This window comes from Cupressus sempervirens, chromosome 7, assembly GCF_028749045.1.
Source record: "Cupressus sempervirens isolate cs-2001-9-10 chromosome 7, ASM2874904v1, whole genome shotgun sequence".
In the NCBI taxonomy this organism is placed as follows: Eukaryota; Viridiplantae; Streptophyta; class Pinopsida; order Cupressales; family Cupressaceae; genus Cupressus; species Cupressus sempervirens.
Window position 1 is genome coordinate 194,661,394 of NC_143124.1, and position 19,648 is coordinate 194,681,041.

General features: G+C 35.0%; 1 protein-coding gene across 1 annotated transcript in view; it reads left to right on the forward strand.

The window, feature by feature from the left end:
* Positions 1 to 19,430, forward strand: part of LOC149546163 (histone-lysine N-methyltransferase EZ3-like) — a 125,836-nt gene extending 106,406 nt beyond the window's left edge. The window contains exons 5-17 of the mRNA XM_089793905.1: positions 7,287 to 7,371; positions 7,513 to 7,650; positions 7,844 to 7,891; positions 7,983 to 8,057; positions 8,168 to 8,475; positions 17,162 to 17,252; positions 17,349 to 17,551; positions 17,669 to 17,800; positions 18,320 to 18,410; positions 18,743 to 18,790; positions 18,871 to 18,999; positions 19,109 to 19,186; positions 19,275 to 19,430. Of these exons, the coding sequence (XP_089650031.1) occupies positions 7,287 to 7,371; positions 7,513 to 7,650; positions 7,844 to 7,891; positions 7,983 to 8,057; positions 8,168 to 8,475; positions 17,162 to 17,252; positions 17,349 to 17,551; positions 17,669 to 17,800; positions 18,320 to 18,410; positions 18,743 to 18,790; positions 18,871 to 18,999; positions 19,109 to 19,186; positions 19,275 to 19,430 (1,582 nt within the window). The remainder of the gene's footprint in view (positions 1 to 7,286; positions 7,372 to 7,512; positions 7,651 to 7,843; positions 7,892 to 7,982; positions 8,058 to 8,167; positions 8,476 to 17,161; positions 17,253 to 17,348; positions 17,552 to 17,668; positions 17,801 to 18,319; positions 18,411 to 18,742; positions 18,791 to 18,870; positions 19,000 to 19,108; positions 19,187 to 19,274) is intronic.
* Positions 19,431 to 19,648: the final 218 nt, after the last annotated feature.

A 19,648-nucleotide genomic window follows, 5' to 3' on the forward strand; every position in this document is an offset into this window, starting at 1 on the left:
TATTATTTTGTCTTGTATTCCTTCCCTTATCACTCAAGAAATGAATGATTATCTCATGCGTCCTATCTCTTTGGAAGAGCTGGAGGAGGTGGTCTTTGGCATGTCTAAGGGGAAGTCTCCTGGTCCTGATGGCTTTCCAGTTGAATTCTTTCAGGAATTTTGGGACATCATTAATCATGATTTGTTGGAGGTGGTTAAAGAATCCAATGCTAGCAAGCAGATGCTTCGAGCTTTGAACTCTACATTCTTGACTCTTATTCCTAAGAGAGAGGTTGCTAATCAATTGGAGTTTTTTAGACCAATTGCCTTATGTAATGTGGTTTACAAAGTTATTACTAAGTTGATTGCTGAGAGATTGAAAAGGTGGCTTCCCATTATTATCTCAGAAGAACAAGGTGGTTTTGTTGCTGGTAGACAAATTTATAACAATATGAAAAATGAATTGATTATGATACACACTAGAAGTGATTGTATATAAAGGCATCTGGAATGACTAGGAGTCAACAAAGTGATAAGCATGATAACTAAGCACACATCCACTAGAAGTGGATTATTCTCCATTAAGCACAGAGTATGCACAATGATGAGAGGATAAGTATGAAAAGGTGTATCTTGTGTAGAGATGTTGTAGACACCATGTGCTTAATTAAGTTGGCGACTCATGTGTTGTCAACAATACAACTCATATGACAACACATACTCCTAGGTGTCTAGATAATGGATTAACCTAAGTAAACTTAAGTAAAGTGTAATTAATTATTTACACTAATAGTCTTTACTTCTTCTCTGTCTCACTCATCTCTCATAGGTTCTTTTCTAGTACCTTAAATTGGTCCTTCAACTTTTGTAACTCCATTCTAAGCCACTCATTATATGATTCTTGTTCTTGTAACTTCTTTACAAGCTCTCAATTGGTCACCATGATAAAAATCTCACCTTCTAATTCATGAAATGACATAAAACTCTCTTTTCATCTTCTCCCAAAAGATGAAATTGCATTGATACCAATTTGATGAGGAGACAAGGGTTTGACAATCTTTCACCTTACAATAGGCCCTTAGACCTATCCACTATTCATGTGCTACTAATAAGAACTTGGAATTCCTCTATTCTTCATGCAATTCTGTTCAATGTGATAGAAAAATATGCTGCGATGGGTCTTGAATCCAACATATCTACTTCTCAACTAAATTTTACCTTATATTCCATGGAGTAGAGTTACTAGTATGTTAGGGGTCTTCCTGCCCAAAATTCTCACCAATACTCTGGCGCATAGGATTGTTTTCCTCAGGCTAAATGAACATAAACTATTGTGGTTTCAAAGAGAAGATGTTCCCCAAATAGCTATAAGGTCAAGGAGCCCCAATTATGTCAACCTAATAGGAATTGTATGTCCCATTTTTTTAAAACTGAAAATCTTCCAAAACTATAAACATACTTGACCAACAATTATATCCCTTACAATCAAATCTTAAATTTTAGTTCTTGATCACCTTTTTTGACTAGGGTTTCTTATATAAGTCCCTTTTAGGCTTAAGGGCCTAATTTCTTATAATGCTACTTAGATATGGTTTCAAATGGCTTAAAATATGCAAACCAATCTAATTAACATACCAAATACTTTGAATATATCCTATACAATAACCTAATGGTGTTCAAACCCCTCTCTACCATATATTTTATCACTTAACCAATATTGTTTGTTCAACACTAGCCTATTACATAGAGATGCAAGACAATAGGGATCATTTCCAAAAATGGCCATTTGAAGGGGTAACAAAAAGGATTATGAATTGTTAATATACACATTTTGACCCTGTGGTTGTGGGCCCAATTTCCATAATTTTCTACTAAACCCTAGTTTAGAAGAGTTTAAGATTAGTGATAGAAAAGTAGCTCTTAGATCTTTTCCTTAGCACATCAAATTCTAAAACTAAATGCATTAGAAAGGTAGCCCAATATATTAACAAGATCTACAAACAAACTTCTCTTACCAATTCAGATTCATATGAATGTACTGTTTGATATACAAGATTTTGAGAAACCTTTATCATGTTATTGTCTTCAAACCTTGCCAAATATGAGAAATAACCACCTTCTCAAGAAAAAAAATAGTTATTTAAATGGTTTACCAATGGTCCCCAATCAAAATTCAAATCTTGGTGGTTGTTGGTAACTAATGCAATATTTTGGAAATTGTTATCAAGTTGTCACAATGTTGTGATAGAAAACATTGTGACAACTTGACAACATTTGAACTTTTCATTTAAACTCTTAACCTAGGACTAATGATGTCTTAAATCTACTTCATACATTATGAAAAGACACCAAAATCATGGTCAATGGTTAACTATATTGATTTGACCCCAATTGACCTTACATTTGTAAAAGTTCCTAATAGGTCCTAAGTTACAATTTTGATCCAAATTTGATTTACATTATCTTAATCATAGTACCTCTACTAGGTCCACACAATATATGTGGCCTTACTACATTAATCCTACCCTAGATGGAGTGCTCTTGAACCACTAATAGGGGTATATGGAGTAGACCTACCATGAGATATTAAGGATACACTATCATGATTACAAACTTAAAATGAGAATAGAAGGCTCAAAAGATATTTTTATTCTAGGCCCATGGATGAGTTAAGAAAAAATGATAACTGAATAGGATAAAAAGATTGATCTAAAGAATGATGTAAATAAAAAATCAGTCATATTGGAAATTAACCCTAAAAAGTTCAAAGAAAGGATTGGTGTGGTGGGATTAAAAAATACCTTGGAATAATTAAGGAAATGATAGTTAAAAAGAAATCTAAAACACTAGGTCAAATTTTTAAAAAATAGGTTTAGCAAATAGTATGAAGAAAATATTACTTTGAATGTTTTGCATAGATCATCAATAGGATAATTAGAAAACCTCGCCAATATAGAAAAAATATTGAATAAAATGAATAGATTAGGTCTATAGGATCAAGAATGATAAACAAAACAACTTTAATAAGTACCATGTAATATGGGAAAGACCATATAGTTTCATTGAAATGAAAACACTTAGGGATACATTTGAAATCAAGTTGTCATAGAAAAAAATCCTAAATAAGAAATAATAGAGTACCTTGAGGGCAACACTAGTCAATATATGTGGCTTAACTCTATTTAGTTTCCCAACTTTCACTATACTATGATATTGGGAACTTTAGATTTGGGAAGACCTTTCTATGAAATATCCACATCCAAGTTTTGAAAGCTAAGATCAAGTGACTAGGAATTTCTCCATAGAGGTCTCATTTATGATGAGATAAAAAACTGATTGTTGAATAAAATATAATGACTTAAAATGAAAATTTCATAGTCCATAGCAATTAGAGTGTGCATTTTAAGCTACAACTGTGTAATGAAACATCATGAGAATGCAAAGGCATCTCTCTTAAGTTCCACTCTCACCTACTAATATATGTAGCCTGGCCCACATTGCCTTAAAAAACATTGACACAATTGAACCAAAAATTGTACAATGTAAATAATATAATTAACAAAATCAAAACTAGGTTAACAATTATGATAATCTTGATAAATCACATTAAGACATTATTCATAAATATAAAATAATTATATGACAATATTGATTTGATTTCTTTAATAACTTTGAATTCATTAAAAAAAAGATATCAATAATATCATTCTCTCTTGTGACTCCACCACAAATGCACAACTACATAATGAATGTGTTGAAATGTCATTACATACTAACATATTAAATAAAATAAGAGTTAGGTCAACTCATAGTGCTAACAATAAGGGAGTGAAAAGTTCATATTTAAATTTGAGGTTTTAAAATTTCAGGGTTATGGATGAGTTGTTCAATATCAATGTAGCTTTTTTTTTCATCTTGAAAAAAATGTTTTTGACTGTATGATAAAGAAGTTTTGAAGGCTTTAAAGACTTATTGACTAAATGTTGTCAAAGGAATATTAAAAAATAACATATTGATTTGATCCAATCTAGATTTGAATTTGAGATTTTTACTTTGGAAGGTCATTTATGAATTGTCCAATTTTAATCTAGATCCGTTATGCAACATTAAGAATGAATTAAAGAGAAAAAAACTATTAATCAAATTTTGAATGCACCAACAACCTTATTTACTAGAAATTGTCAAAGAAACATTAAGAAATAACAGTCTGATTTTAAAGTAAAAAAATAGATATAAAAGAAATAGCATGAATGAGAATGGAATAAAGATGAGCAAGTCTAGAATTCTGTCATATATTACATAACATATATAACTTATTATTTAAATAAAATATTGAAACTCTATTATTAAAATCTATACACAATTAAACATTTGGATTCCCCTCCATTGCCTCCAACCTTTAGTTGCTTTTATTCCACTTTACTCACTAGAATCTTCAATAAAATAAGCATGTTGATGGTTGAAACTTTTTCAAATTTGACATGAATGATTTATGATTCTGAGAACACAAAATTTTGTTGACATATTGAAACTAAGGATTATTTTAAATATTAATTTCAATTGAAAATGCATCACAATATATCACTATTTTTGAAAAATTTAATTGAAGTTTTTCTCTTTAACATTATAAATCATTATACAAGGAATAGTGAAAACATTTGACCAAATTTGAGTACCCTTATATTTTTGCAGCTTTCTTCTATCTATCAATTGCTCCACATTAGCCTCTTAAACCTGAAAAATCAGTGTGAATCCTTTTAGATTGAATGCCTACCTTGGTCTCCTTGCAATACCAAACTTGTTCAGTTGCATCCAAATAACTTTATCCAACATCATTAATGTCTCCAAGAAGATTTTGAAACAACTTTCATTCATAGTACAGAATCCCTTTATCCCTTTATCTGTATATAAAAGAAAAAACTACATCTGTTCGCTAGTTTGTATTTTGCCCCAACTACCACTTCCATATTAAAAGTAACTTCAATAATCACTGGCACATATGAACCATTCTTGAGCTTTATATGCCAGACAAAAGGATACTAAAAATAAATAAAATTCAAAAGAGATCTTCGAAATGTTGGATATTGCAGGGAGCAAACATTAATTCACATCGAACTTTTATTTCAAAACTGCATACAAAACACTGATTGCTTCTCCACACTGTTTCTTTCTTTTGATCTATTCTTTTCCTTTAATGTCTATGAGTAACGAAAAAGATATCATAGTTTTGCCATGTCTGTGTAAAATTGATTTAAGAAACTATCATTAATAAAATAGACAGGATACATCATATTGTATTTTTGTGCAGATCATCATTGCTGTTTTATAAATCTAGTATCATGAAATTTGTGATTTTTGGCAAGAATTGTATGCAGTCAGTTACACCTCAACTGCAGAGATTGTTTTTAATTTGTTATTGAACTTACAATAGCTTGGTGTTAGCAATTAGAACATCTCACAGGAAAAAGGATTTAAATCTATTATTGACTGAGTGTAAGCTGCTCACGTTCTTATAGTTCTGCTAGCCGCAGTTAAGGACGTGGTTCTTCAAATTTGAATAATTTGAATGTATTTCCCTGACATGTCCTCCACATAGAATGCATTGGTTAAGTTGTAGAGTTTATTTTGTAGAATGACTGTAAGTTCATATTATGCAAGCTCTCTAGACCACGTACTGATTGTATCACCTAATCTAGTAGTGCAAAATGAATACTAACTATTAAATGAAAGCATTAACAATACTAAATAAGCTTAAGATAGGACTGAAGGTTATCACCACAAAAAGAAGCAAACTAAGAGTGGTAGGCTCCTAATGGTATAACACATGATACAAAAGATTTATCCCTGATTAAAATATGTATGCTCACAAATATGATCCAGCTTTAAGTGGATGGATGGTGCTCATGAAGGGTGGTCTCAACAATGGAGTCATGGAGGTATTTCAACATTATAATGGTATTTTGGTAGTTTCTAAGCTCTCAAAATAACACTATAACTTTGCATGAAAGGTGGATCCTTTTTGTGAAGGGAGAGGGTTCCATTTATAGGCCAAGGGGTAGAGAGATGGATGGTTAGGATGCAAGGATGATAAGATGGTAAGGGAGGGTCAAGATGCATTCAAAGGGGAGCACATAGATTGTGCTTCTTTGGGGCCAATAGGAGAGTGCCGCTTGTCACAAGGAGGATGAGTGTGAGAGGATAGGATAAGGGTTGGTCAAAGGAGTAATGAGGGAGGTTGAGTATATAAGAGGGATGTAAGAGTCATAAAGGGGGATGTAAGAGATATTTAATGAGGTGTAAGAGGTGTGGTTGAGTTTGTTGACTTTGGCTTCGGTTAGCAAGTCTTAACCCTTGCTTAAAGTTGTGCACATGTTTAGAAGAGGATTAGGATTAGCTTAGAAAGGAGGTTAGGAGGGTAAGTAGCTTAACTTTGATGGGATGGGTTAGTTAGGTGGCTAAGTGAGGTAAGTATGGGTGAATGGGTTGGATTAGGGGTTAGGATAGGATTTAGGAAGGCTTTAAGGGTTTAGATATTTTATTAAATGATTTATTTAATAAAATGGGGATATGAAAATAAATTGAATAGATTTGAGGATTTATTTAATTTAATAGAGGAATAGGGATTTAACTGATAAATTGATCTTGGGTTATCTTTTGATTTTATCAATTAGACTATAGTTAATTAAATTAATTAATTAACTAGGAGATAATAATTAATCAATTAATTAGTAAATATTTAATCAATAATGTCTTTAGAGATGACTAAATATGATTACCTAGTGATGTAATCAGATTTAAATGTCTACATTCATGAATTTTCATCAATCAATAAATTTCGCCTGCTATAACATATTGTTCTATACGTATTTATTTCACTAATATAATTTTAAAAATGATAGAGAGAATTATATTAATATCATCAGATCTGCAAAATATTAAAATAAAAACTAGAAGTTTTCAAAGTGATAGCTTGAGCGCAAAATTTCAAATTCAGCATGTTCCAATCAGTTTTCAGAGGTGTCTCAATATAACTAGTTTACATCCATGCATGTTCTCTGAAACCATTTTTTTTTTTATCAAGCTTCCCTAATCAAGCGTAAAGATTTTTATTTTTTATTTTATTTTTGCTTTGGATAGAAGTTATTAAATTTTTTAACAGTAATTCATATAGAATGTTATTACTTCTCCACATTCTTGCATCTACCACCTCAACATTCAGTGTATAGTGAAGCTATATTATTTTAGATGGCAATATAATATTAGCATATTGTTTGATAATTATGTCTTAATTGTTTGATCTGTTGTAGGAAACCAATTCAGAATCATGGGTTGTCAGAAACAGTTGTTGATTGTTTCAGTGAAAACCTCGAAGCCAAGCCTAGCCAAATCAAGGTTATAATCTGGCTCTAAGATCCATTTTCAAATGTTTATTAGCTAATTCTTACTTTTTATTTTGTGGATTAAAATTGAAATATTAGTTTCTTCCCTTTGATTTATTACATCAAATCTGATCAGAGCAGAATTTATTTGCAGGCAAGATATGAGACTCTTCTCATGCAAAATAAAGAAAAGCATAACGATAAAGAAAAACATAAGGATAAAGTGGATCTTAATAATAATCTTGAAATAGCACTGGATAGCTTTGATCTTTTATTTTGTCGTAAGTGCCTGGTATTATTTCGACACATTTCAATATTAGTTTAATTGTGTCATTCGTTTTCATTATATCTAGTTCCCAGCATGTAGTGAAATTCTTTAATCTTCTTAATTGTAAAGTTTAAAACTTCTAGTTTTCATCTTTGAAGGTCTTTGATTGGCAGTTGCATTACGGTCCTATTAAAACTTCTAGTTTTCATCTTTGCAGGTCTTTGATTGTCAGTTGCATCATGATCCTGAAGGCCTTGTTTTGCCTGTAAGATAAATTTATCCTCTGTTAAATCTTGTTTTATTGATCTTATCACCTTTTATCATTATTGTTGTTTTGTTTTGGTGTGTTTTGGTAGAGTGTAAAACAATCACCAATGATGCCTTCTCAAGAAGATTGTAACATCCCGTGTGGCATTAACTGCCATAGACTGGTGATTCCTTTACATCCCAAATTTTATTAGTTATTTTTTATACAGATTTATTGTATTCCAATGGCTATTACAGTAATGTGGAGATCTAAGATAAATATGTTAATCATCAGATAACAACGATGGTAGCTGAGCTAAATGCTTTAAATTTGAGTTCTGGCGCTTCTGAAAACATGGGTGAGAATACCACATTGATGGACAGTAGTCATCCATGTGACAAGTCAGTGCTTGATAATGAATCTGCAAAAATCACGGCTGATAATGAGCCTGAAATATTAAGGAAACCAGCCATGAAAAATAAAGGCATCGAGCCAAAAAGTAATAGCCAAGCTAACTTCCTACGTGGCTTAGATGATGGTGGCTGGAGCACTCTTGAGAAGGATCTATATGCCAAAGGTGTACAAATCTTTGGTCGTAATAGGTAATGCTTTTATTATATTATGGAGGTTCTATCTTTAAAAAAATAATTTGAATTTGAATAGTGTTAAGATGGATTACAACTTTAGTCTTTTATCTGAATGTAATAAGTAGAAAGTGAGTTCATTTTTATAGGAAACAGATATGTGTAAATTACTATTTATCAATATGGTTCAACTAATTTAACTTAAGATTATGTTTTAAATCCTTCCAAACAACTATCTTCATTAGAATATAAGAAAGCTCAACTTATCATGCGCCTTGAATTGTATGGCTCCTTCATAATATATGTAAAAGAAAGATGGGTTTAAGTTCAGATAGAAGTTTTCTTTTCTAGGTTAGTGAAGATTTTGCAAATAAGAAATCTTAATTGGTTTTATTTTTGGAGGGAAATCAATATAAGTGTATTTGAGTTGGAGTCTATTAATATAGGTGATCAAATTCTTAATGTTTCATTCATGTGAACATTATCTAAATGGAATGGATGTTAACTATATTATTCATTCTTATGAGAAAATGGCTCATATGAACTACTATTAGTGGACTATAGATCAACTAATTTGACCCAAGAACTACACAATAAATCTTATAAGACAACTATAGTCTATGGAATATAAGATTGTTGACCTGTTTATGTGGTTGTCACATGAAATATAGTACCATACAATGAATCTCACTAAACAACTATCTTTTTTGAAAAATAAAAATGCTCATCTTGTTTTCCTCTTATTTTCCATTAAAAAACAAGTTTTGAAAGGACCCCAAAACCCTTAAGAACTTCACATCAAAAAGGTTTTCAACTAAACACATACAACAAGAATGACTAGAGAGAGAGAGATGCAAGAGATGCAAAATCCTATAATAGGGACCAAAAAGGAGTCACCCAAAATAGACCAATAGAGACTTCTAGATAAGAAGAGAAAAACTATGAGCCCATTTTGCCTCGAGGGAAAGAAACTAGGAACCCTCATCTAGCTTATAACAAGGAAAGAACTAAGATTTTCCTTTACCTTCTTTCTTTTGAGAGAATAGCATCATGTCAAAATGGGGAGAGGAATTATTATAGTGTTTTTCAGTAACTGGGATCTACCCCTCCTCAACCAAAGAAATCTAAATGAGTAGTGAAAGTAGGGAAAATAAGAGATTTACTAGAAGACTTGGAGAGTTCAGAGCTAGCAACAACTACAACCATTCCATCCACAACACTAACCAAAGTAACACTAGGGAAAGACCAATAGGAGAGACGACCATATAACCAACAGGCTAAAACAAAAGAGGAACCCTGCACAACAATCTAAGAGATGATTTTCTTAGAAATAGTGTAATGTTCAGAAGAGGCTCCTTTCCACAAAGAAGAAGCCTTCTTAGTCTTGACCATCTATAAACTACCTATATTAAATAATTTTATACATCTGAAGGGAATCCCTTCATAGTCCAAATTTTGAATCCAAAATCCTTTAAGATGTTCCAACTTGGATTTTTTAGGCAATCTCTTAAAGATGTCCACCTCTAGCAGGATCCTAGCATAAGTAGAATGCATAATATCTAATGATTCATCATAAACCATCAAGAAATCACCAATAGCATCTCCCATAGCTTCTAAGAGGGAATCTGCCCAAAGATAATATGGAAGGTAGGGAAGCCTCACACAATTGGGAAACTTGGTAAAGGATTTAGAAGTAGGGGAAAAATCAAGATGTCACCTTTTCACCAGTAGTTGGTGATGCTTTGTCAACTAAGTAAAAGAAGCAATACAAAAGATATTTTTTCTATCCACAACATGTTGAAACTTAGCAATAAAAAATCCCCTAGCCATAGGGAAAATGTGAACATTACCAGATAAAATGGGTTTCCACACTAAGGAAATCTACTTGTGCAAATCAGGAAGACTTAGCCATAAACAGTGGAAATGATAAATCACTACATAATCTAAAAAAATGGTGGAAACATCATCTTTGTCTTTCACCACATCCTCCTCCAAAGATATCCAAATAGGTTTAGAAATAGGGAAAGGACTCTCTTATGACAAATTGGTTCATGTAAACTACTATTCATGAAATATCAATAAACTAATTTAGCCAAAACCTTCACAATGTATCTCACAAAACAATCTTGTTAGGAAATTATGTTCAACTTATTTATGTGGCAGTCTATATGCAAAAGGAGGGGTAAATATTTATTAAGACAGAAAGGAATACAACAAGGAGAGCTCAACAAGGAGCTCGATCCTGAGCAACAAGATCATCAAATTCTTGCACCATCTCAAAGGACAATTGCCTCCTATCCCTAATATTCCAACCCGGATCATGGCTAGATGCCCATTTGGCTAAACAATCAGCAGTTCTATTCCATTCACGAGGAATATATGTGAACCTAATGAACTGAAAAGAGGAAGAGAAGAAAAGAATCTGCTTAACAACAGTGGCCAGCTGCCAACTAACATCCTCAAGATCTTGCGAAGAAAGCATGTTCACCACCACATGGGAATCAGACTCACAGATAATCTTACTCCATCCCCGCAAGCAACACTGTTCCACAACATATAAAATAGCCCGAGCTTCCATGAGATTGTTAGTATAATCACCCTTATGAACTGAGAAGAAAAATTTAACATCCCCAGAACTACAACGAGCCACTCTGCCAATGCCAGCCGGACCAGGATTCCCATGGGAAGAAACATCAGTGTTAGTTTTCAGAACTCCACATGGAGGAGGAGTCTAGTGCCCATCCCGATTAACCTGACCCTTCCTCTGATGGTGAAGCTACCTGGACATAGAAGGAAACCTATGAGCTGCAGCCCCATCCTACAGATGAAAATTGAGGCGATTACAGATAGCAAGATCAACCGAATCCATACCCCCATCAAGCTCACACTTCACAAGAATAGTTTCCTAAAGAGAATGTCATATTTTCCACCAAAGATGCAAAACACCAAGCCGAACATCTTGGAATATGCGACGATTCCTCTCCAACCAGATATGCCAAAGCATGAAAGATGGGCCAGCAATCCAAGCAGCATGGAGAAAAGAAGACTTGGAGGGAGTAGTACCCAAGCGGGCCCAGAACTTAGGCAAAGAGGAAGCATGCCGACAAGAGCAACCCCAAGTGCTCCACCAAAGGTGCCATATCTGAGTAGAATAGGAGCAATGGAAGAACAGATGGGACATAGACTCCTCTCCATTACCACACAAAACACAATAAGAGGGGCCCTGAAATCCACGTTTACAAAGATTATCCTAGGTAAGATAACGGTTGTGAGCCACTAGCCACATGAAAAAATTGTACTTGGACCAAGAAACTTTATTCCAAACTTGCTTCCACCAAGGGACCTCAACATCCCCAAATAATTGTCTAGTTATCTCTTGATACACAACAGAGACATGATATTTACCAGACAAGGTACCGCCCCAAGCCAAAACATCTGGACCAAGCAAAGAAGAACACTCTCTAGAGGCCAAAATTTGAGAAAGCTCCTGACGATCCATGTCTATACCTCCAAGAGGCCAATCAGAAGAATGCTTCCATCTGTAACCAACAACAGGTCCCAATTGATAAGGAGTCTTGTAATGAGCCACTTTATCCCATCCAGCGGCAAGAAAAGAGTTACAAAGAGGTTGAAGATGAGGGTATATGGATAAAATGGAAGGGAATCTGTCCCAAGCATTAGACCAAAACAAAGCCTGAGAACCTCCTTTACATATCCAAAACAGACCCCTCTTTACCAACATTGCACCTGTCTTCAAAGTATGCCAAACCATTGAGCCACGACCTTCAAGAGGAAGTGCAGAAATAGAGCAAGGATCAACACCATGAAAATATTTATGAGTGATAATATGAGCGCAAAGTTGATGTTGTCCAGAGCACCATCGCCAATAAAGTTTAGCAGCCAAAGCTTGTCTACTCAATAGAGCAGATTGAAGACCAAGACCACCCTCATTTTTAGGCCTACAAATAGTTGCCCAATTAACCAAGCTCAATTTAGTACTACGCAAATTACCACTCCAAAGGAATCGTCGAGAAAGAGCATCAAACTCTTTGAGAAAGTAGATAGGTGTAGCGTGAACCATGCTTCGATAAGTAGGAAGAGCTTGGATAACAGCTTGAAGAAGAGTAACCTGGGCAGCAGTAGAAAGCCATCTATGAGTCCAATGATTTACCTTATCCTAAAGCTTGGTAATCAAATTTTTCTAGAAGAGACATGGCTGCTTGGAAACAACAATAGGGATGCCAAGATAAGTCAAAGGAAGTGATCCTATCTGAAACCGTAGGATACCAACAATCCTGTGCTGAATAGAATCAGGAGTGTTAAAAAAGTAAATGAAAGATTTGTGCTCATTAACTTTCTGGCCTGAAGCTGCCAAATAAACGTTCAAAGCATGTTGAAAGGCTTCAGCTTCCTTGATCCTAGCAAGACCAACAAGAGCAGAATCATCAACAAATTGAAGATGGGAAAGAGAAGGTAAGCCATTACCCCACCGCCAGCCTTGAATAGAATTCTAGGACACATGATGCTTAATGAATCTGCCCAAGCCTTCAGCCATGATGATAAATAGATATGGGGAGAGAGGGTCACCCTGGCAGAGGCTTCTAGAAGCACCAAATAGTTGAGAAGGTTGACCATTAATAAGAACAGAAAAAGAGGCAGAAGTAACACAACTCATAATCCAACTCACCCAGTCAGAGCTAAATCCAAAAGAAAGAAGAATACTCCTTAGGAAGCTCCATTTAACTTTATCGTAGGCCTTAGCCATATCCAGCTTAACAAACATGGCTCTCTCCCTTGAAGTAGCCATAGAGTGAATAGCCTCAGTAGCAATAACCATCCCATCCAAAATTTGTCTGCCAGCAACAAAACCACCTTGTTCTTCTGAGATAATAATGGGAAGCCACCTTTTCAATCTCTTAGCAATCAACTTAGTAATAATTTTGTAAACCACATTACATAAAAAAATTGGTCTAAAAAACTCCAATTGATTAGCACCCTCTCTCTTAGGAATAAGAGTCAAGAATGTAGAGTTCAAAGCTCGAAGCATCTACTTGCTAGCATAGGATTCTTTAACCACCTCCAACAAATCATGACTAATGATGTCCCAAAATTCTTGAAAGAATTCAACTGGAAAGCCATTAGGACCAGGAGCCTTCCTCTTAGGCATGCCAAAGACCACCTCCTCCAGCTCTTCCAAAGAAATAGGACACATGAGATAATCATTCATTTCCTGAGCGATAAGGGAAGGAATACAGGAAAAAAAAAGATTTTCTTCATTATCAGTAGGAGGAGAGTCCTCAGAGAAGAGGGTAGAGAAGTACCAAATAGCCCCCTGGAACAAAGCTGGCAAGGAATTCAGTTGGATACCTTGAGAATTAACCAAAGAAGAGATAGTGCTCTGATTTCGGCGAGATTGCACTATTTTATGGAAAAAGGCAGTGTTACAATCACCTTCCTAGAGCCAATCAACTCTAGCATTTTGCTTCCAAAAAATTTTCTCTCGAAGTTCCCATTCTTCTAGAGCTCTAGAAGCAAGGGATTCAGCCTTGCCAAGATCCTCTGAGAAACCTCGATCTCTAATCTCCCTTGTGATGACATCAAGATCTTCTTGAGCAAGCCTCTTCATAAAGTGAAGGTTCCCAAAGCATTCCCTATTCCATATCTTGAGTTGCCTTTTAACATATTGAAGTCTTTTAGAAAATGAGAACATTGCAGTACCATATGCAGGAGCACCATCTTTCCACCAATAGAAAACACAATCATGATGAAAGGAGTCCCAAAGCCACATCAACTGGAACTTAAAAGGAGGATGCTTCAGAACATAAGCCCCTATAGCAGAAAATTTGATTGGCCAATGATCTGAGCCCCTCCAATCAAGGATTTCTGAAGAGATAGTAAGGGTGCCACTAACCTAGAAGCAAGAAACAAGAAATCTATCCAGACATTCTGAGATAGCAGCAACACCAGTCCTGCGATTATTCCAAGTATAGAGACCATTAGAAGGCTTAACATCTAAGAGATGCAAAAGAGATATATGTTGCCGAAGAAGAGCAGAAGAAGGCCCCAATCTAGCCAAACCACCATGCTTCTCCTCTAGACTTAAAACTGAATTGAAGTCCCCTGCTAACACCCAAGGATGATAAGGATGACAATTTCTAACATATTGAATATGTTCCCAAAGTTCCTCCTTTCCCACAAGATCAATAGGTGCATACACATTAGTAACCATGATCACCTCTCTTGAGTCTAAAGTAGAAGCTACCATAGAGAGAGCTGAGTGAGAAGACATCTAGCCAAGAGGAGAAATTTTTTGAGGATCCCAAAATATAGCTAAACCACCCACACTGCCTGTTGCCCCAACACACTGGCATTGGCCACAAGACCAAATACTAGAGACATGTTGGACCATAGACTCCACAGAGAGCTTAGTCTCTTGGATACAAAAAACATCAGGGCTATGATCAACCACCAAGTTATGAATAGCCTTTTGTCTAGGGATGCTATTCAACCCCCTTACATTCCGTGAGAGAATAATCATCATTGGGTAGAATTGGGAAAATGAGAATCCAAAGGTTTCACTGAACCAAACTCAATCAATATATCTCCTGTGAGTTTAATCTTCTCTTGGTCTATTTTGTGCCCACTCTTTAGTGGAGGAGTAGAAGAAGCTTGCTTAAAGGGTCGAGACATCAACCCCAAGGGGAGAGGAGAACCCTTGCCCTTACCTGATGGTAGCACATCCTTAACCAAGTCAGCTAAAACAACATCATTATCCTCCAACACTGCAGGAGTCACAAGAGCCTCTGTCACAGGAGCTACAGGGACCTCATAGTTTTGTATACTACAACTGGGGATGCCCCACAAGCATCATTAGGAACAAATCTCTCATCTGGGCGAACTGGATCAGAAGAGGTAGGAGGAGGAATACCCTCCTCTAGAACCATACTATCCAGCACCTCAAAGCGATTAAAACTTGAATCAGATAATCTTTCCTTCAAAGGCCTCTTTTGACCATGACCCTTAGCACGAGGGCAAACAGGGGTAAATCCATCCTTATCCTGCATTTGAGCCTTACCCTTACCTGTAGCATCTTGCGGATTCATCCCCTTGGTAGTATTAGCCATTTGAGATTGTCCTTTCCCTGTAGTATCTGCAAAACCACCAGTATTGCCAGCTATAGAACCATCCACTCCTTTGAAACTTGAGTTACGGGGGCACTGACACAGTAAATGACCATACTCATGACAAATCCGGCAACGGAAAGGGAGAGATTCATAATCTAACTGCTGCACCCAAGAAAAATCCCCCATACAAATTTCCAAAGAATCTGGTAATGGATTATTCAAATTAATTTCAACACAAATTCTAGCATAAAAAATAACCTTTTTATCGAGAGATTGATGTGCGATCGTAGCCGGCTTCCTCAACAAAGCAGCAATTTGTCGAAGGATGTCTTCACACCAAAATTCCAAGGGAAGACGAGGCAAGCGAACCCAAACTGGCACTGTTGAAGGAAGATCCTCAGCAGAATTAAAACCTGAATGCCAAGGTTTGAAAAATAACCCCACATGATTGTAGAAATAAGGGCCTCCTTCAAAAACACAATCCCGATCAGACATGCAAGAGAATATAACAAAAAAATAACTATTCCCCGCCAACATAATGTCCATATCGCCTTCCACCTGCCATGAGCGGCGGATCCATGCCTCAAGAGTGGATAGGAAAATCCGGATTCCAAGAAATTTGCATATCAAAGCATGCTTGGTCCAATAATCAATGTCCTCCATTACAGTCATTGGAGGAATAACCAGAATAGTGCGATCATGGCTACGCGAAAAACAACCATTAAATTTTTTCAGCTTGGAGCTCTCCCCTGAATAAAACGATTCAGATCGCATTGCATGCATAGTTGGAGAAGAACCATCTGTTCTCACCAACGAAGAAGAAATCCTAGGCCCTGCCATGAAAACAATAAAACCCCAATCCAAAATTGACTGCAGTCCCTATGATACATAGTAAAGGAAGATGGTTTATGTTCCAAATTGCTTCTTTCAAATTATCCAAACAACCTTAGAAAGAAATAGAATTTTAAAATAAATTTAATCTTGAAAGAAACTCTATAATTAAGACTATTTTGATCAGAACTATATTAAAATGAGTGATCGAAGTCCCAATATTTGAAACTCTATAATTAAGACTATTTTAATCAGAACTATATTAAAATGAGTGATCAAAGTCTCAATATTTCATCTTTATGAATAATATTGTCTAAACTTAATCGATATTAAGATTTTACATGAACTATAGCCAATTTGATCTAAAAACTATAGAATGAATGCTACTGTACAGCCTCCGGAATATTAGAACATTGCATAATTGTTTATGCAGTCAAATTGTCCAGCAACGTGTTTATGCAGTTAAAATTGTCCGGCTTCCCCATATTATATAGGAAAGGGAGATGGATTTGGCCTTTGTTTCCTTAATGAACTCATTGACCTCTGTTTGGCGAATCAACATAGAGCTATTCTACTTAATTTGATTTTGCTTCAATCAAAATTGAAATACAAGTCACGACTATTTAAGTTATTTCCCCACCATCCACACGTTTTAGTTTAGGGGTTTAGAATAGATTAGCTGGCTTTTCTGTTTGTGATAACATATCTCTTAACTTGGGTATGTATGTTTTGTCTGGTTTCTGGTTCAGTTGTCTTATAGCGACGAACTTGCTGAGTGGCCTCAAAACATGTGCAGATATCAAAAACTACATGCAATACAATGATGCTATGGATACCATGGTTTGTACTCCTCACGTTAGTTTTCTAGCCCTTCCTATTCATTATCAGTGAACTGTTACACAAGAAAAGTAATAATATGATCTGAATATGTTGTAGGAAATTAAGGTTGAGACAAGAAGCAAGCGTGGGCGTAGAAGGAAAAAACTTAGGCTTGGAAAGTCTCTAACAAGAAAAGCAAGCGTGAGAAGTAGATATGCGAATGAGCTAATGTTACAATATACTCCTTGCAACTGTCAATCTGCTTGTGGAAATGAGTGTTCTTGTTTAAAGAGGGGAACATGCTGTGAGAAGTATTGTGGGTAAGATGAATATAACTATGTATTTAGATTAATTTGTTGCAGAATCCAGTGTTCAGATTATGTGTATGGGGGTTGTTTCAAGTTAAATAGTGGACATTACTTCGTCTTAATTTACAGGTGTTCAAAAAATTGCAAAAATCGATTCAGAGGGTGTCATTGTGTGAATGACCAATGTTTGAGTAGATGTTGTCCATGCTTTGCAGCTGGTCGTGAATGTGATCCAGATGTGTGCCAAAATTGTTGGCTCGGGTAATTTTCTGTTTCCTTAATGTGCTTTTCTTTCCATTAAATTCCTTTGATTAATTCTTATTGGAAAATATTCATTTCTCCTTCATGTCATCCTTTTAGCAACGGTTGTCTGGTTACATCTTCACTTGAATATCTTTCTCACTGAGAGTTGATACATGCATTTATTTGTCACCTTGATGATAGTGGAATTGATGTGTTTTGTCAAAGCCTCAACATCTTTTATCGCTCATTGTCCATCCAATTTAAATGTGGGTAAAGTGTGCAGTTAAAAAAGTAAACTGGGGAGGCCTTGGGCTTCTTGCAGCCTACGTGTTAAATGGATTGTGTGTGTTATTTTTATAAGCTAAATCTGTATACCATGGGATCATCAATCACATTTGTGATTCTTATTTATTTAGGTAGTTGAATTTCATGCATTCTTTACTATACAATATTTTTTGATATAATTGACAAAATTCTGATTTATCACATTTCTAATTATTATTTGTTTTCTTACACTTTTTTTATTTGAAATTTCAGTTGTGGAGATGGATCATTGGGTTATTATCCAGATGAAGGTGGCTTTTACAATTGTGAAAATATGAGGATTCTACTGTTTAAAAAGTGTCAAGTAAGAATTGTTTTCATTATATTAAATCTGTTTAATTTATTATTATGTCATTATTCAAAATCTAATAGTAATGATCATGTTGATATACTTCATAATATTTTAGTATTGTTTTCTATTTGATTTGTATTGAATGTGTAGATTTTGTAGAAGATTAATTATTCTATGTTTTGTCTTGTCAATATAAACTTTACTAAAATGTGTTCACAAACACAACAATGAAAGCATCTACTGTTGTTATTCAAGCTATGAATAAAGACATACAACTAGATTCTATTAATGTCTGAAGGTGATATTGTGATTAAACTACTGACAATGTTTTGTATGGTGTGAAGGTGCTGCTTGGGAGGTCTGATGTCTCTGGATGGGGGGTTTTCACCAAGGTGATTTTAGTTTCAATTTACCCAATGTATAATGTGTGCCAATTTTATTTGTAAGCTATTAACTTCTAATGGGTTATCAGAAATATGTGAGAAAAGATGATTACATTGGAGAGTATACAGGGGAATTGATCTCACATGAAGAAGCTGAAAAGCGAGGAATACATTATGACAAAGAGAGTTCTTCATTTCTCTTTGACTTGAATTTAGAGGTAACCAACAACCATTTAAATTCTTAATGAACTAATTACTCTATTCTATTGAACATTTGGAATCTAAATTTGAGCTTACTTGACAATTGTGGCTATTGGGAAATTATAGAATGTGCTTGATGCACATCAGATGGGTACTAAAATGAGGTTCTTAAATCATTCAAGCACACCTAATTGCTATGCAAAGGTAGGTATCTACTTACAAATGCATGAAAATAGACCATTTCATATTTGTTGTAGAAACATAATTTGACATATGGTGAGTTCATTGACAGGTAATGATGGTTTGTGGTGACCATAGACTGGGTATTTATGGGAAGAGAAATATTCAAGCAGGTGAGGAGCTCTTTGTTGATTACAACTACAAATCACACACAACGCCAAAGTGGATGAAACAAGGGGAACAACCAGCACAAACAAGCACTATCTGAAAAGTGCAATGCATCTGCAAAAATAAAATGGAGAAATTGAATTATTTCCTCCACGCTCCTTTTTAAACATTTTGAAGAACGAAAGGAAAACTCAAACTCTGAGACCATTGTGACTCATATTGTAATTACTATGCTTGATATAACTGTTTGTGTTCTTTTTCAAGAAAAGGTAAACAATTTAGTAGTATTTTGGAGCCTTCGATGGAGATACGGCGAAT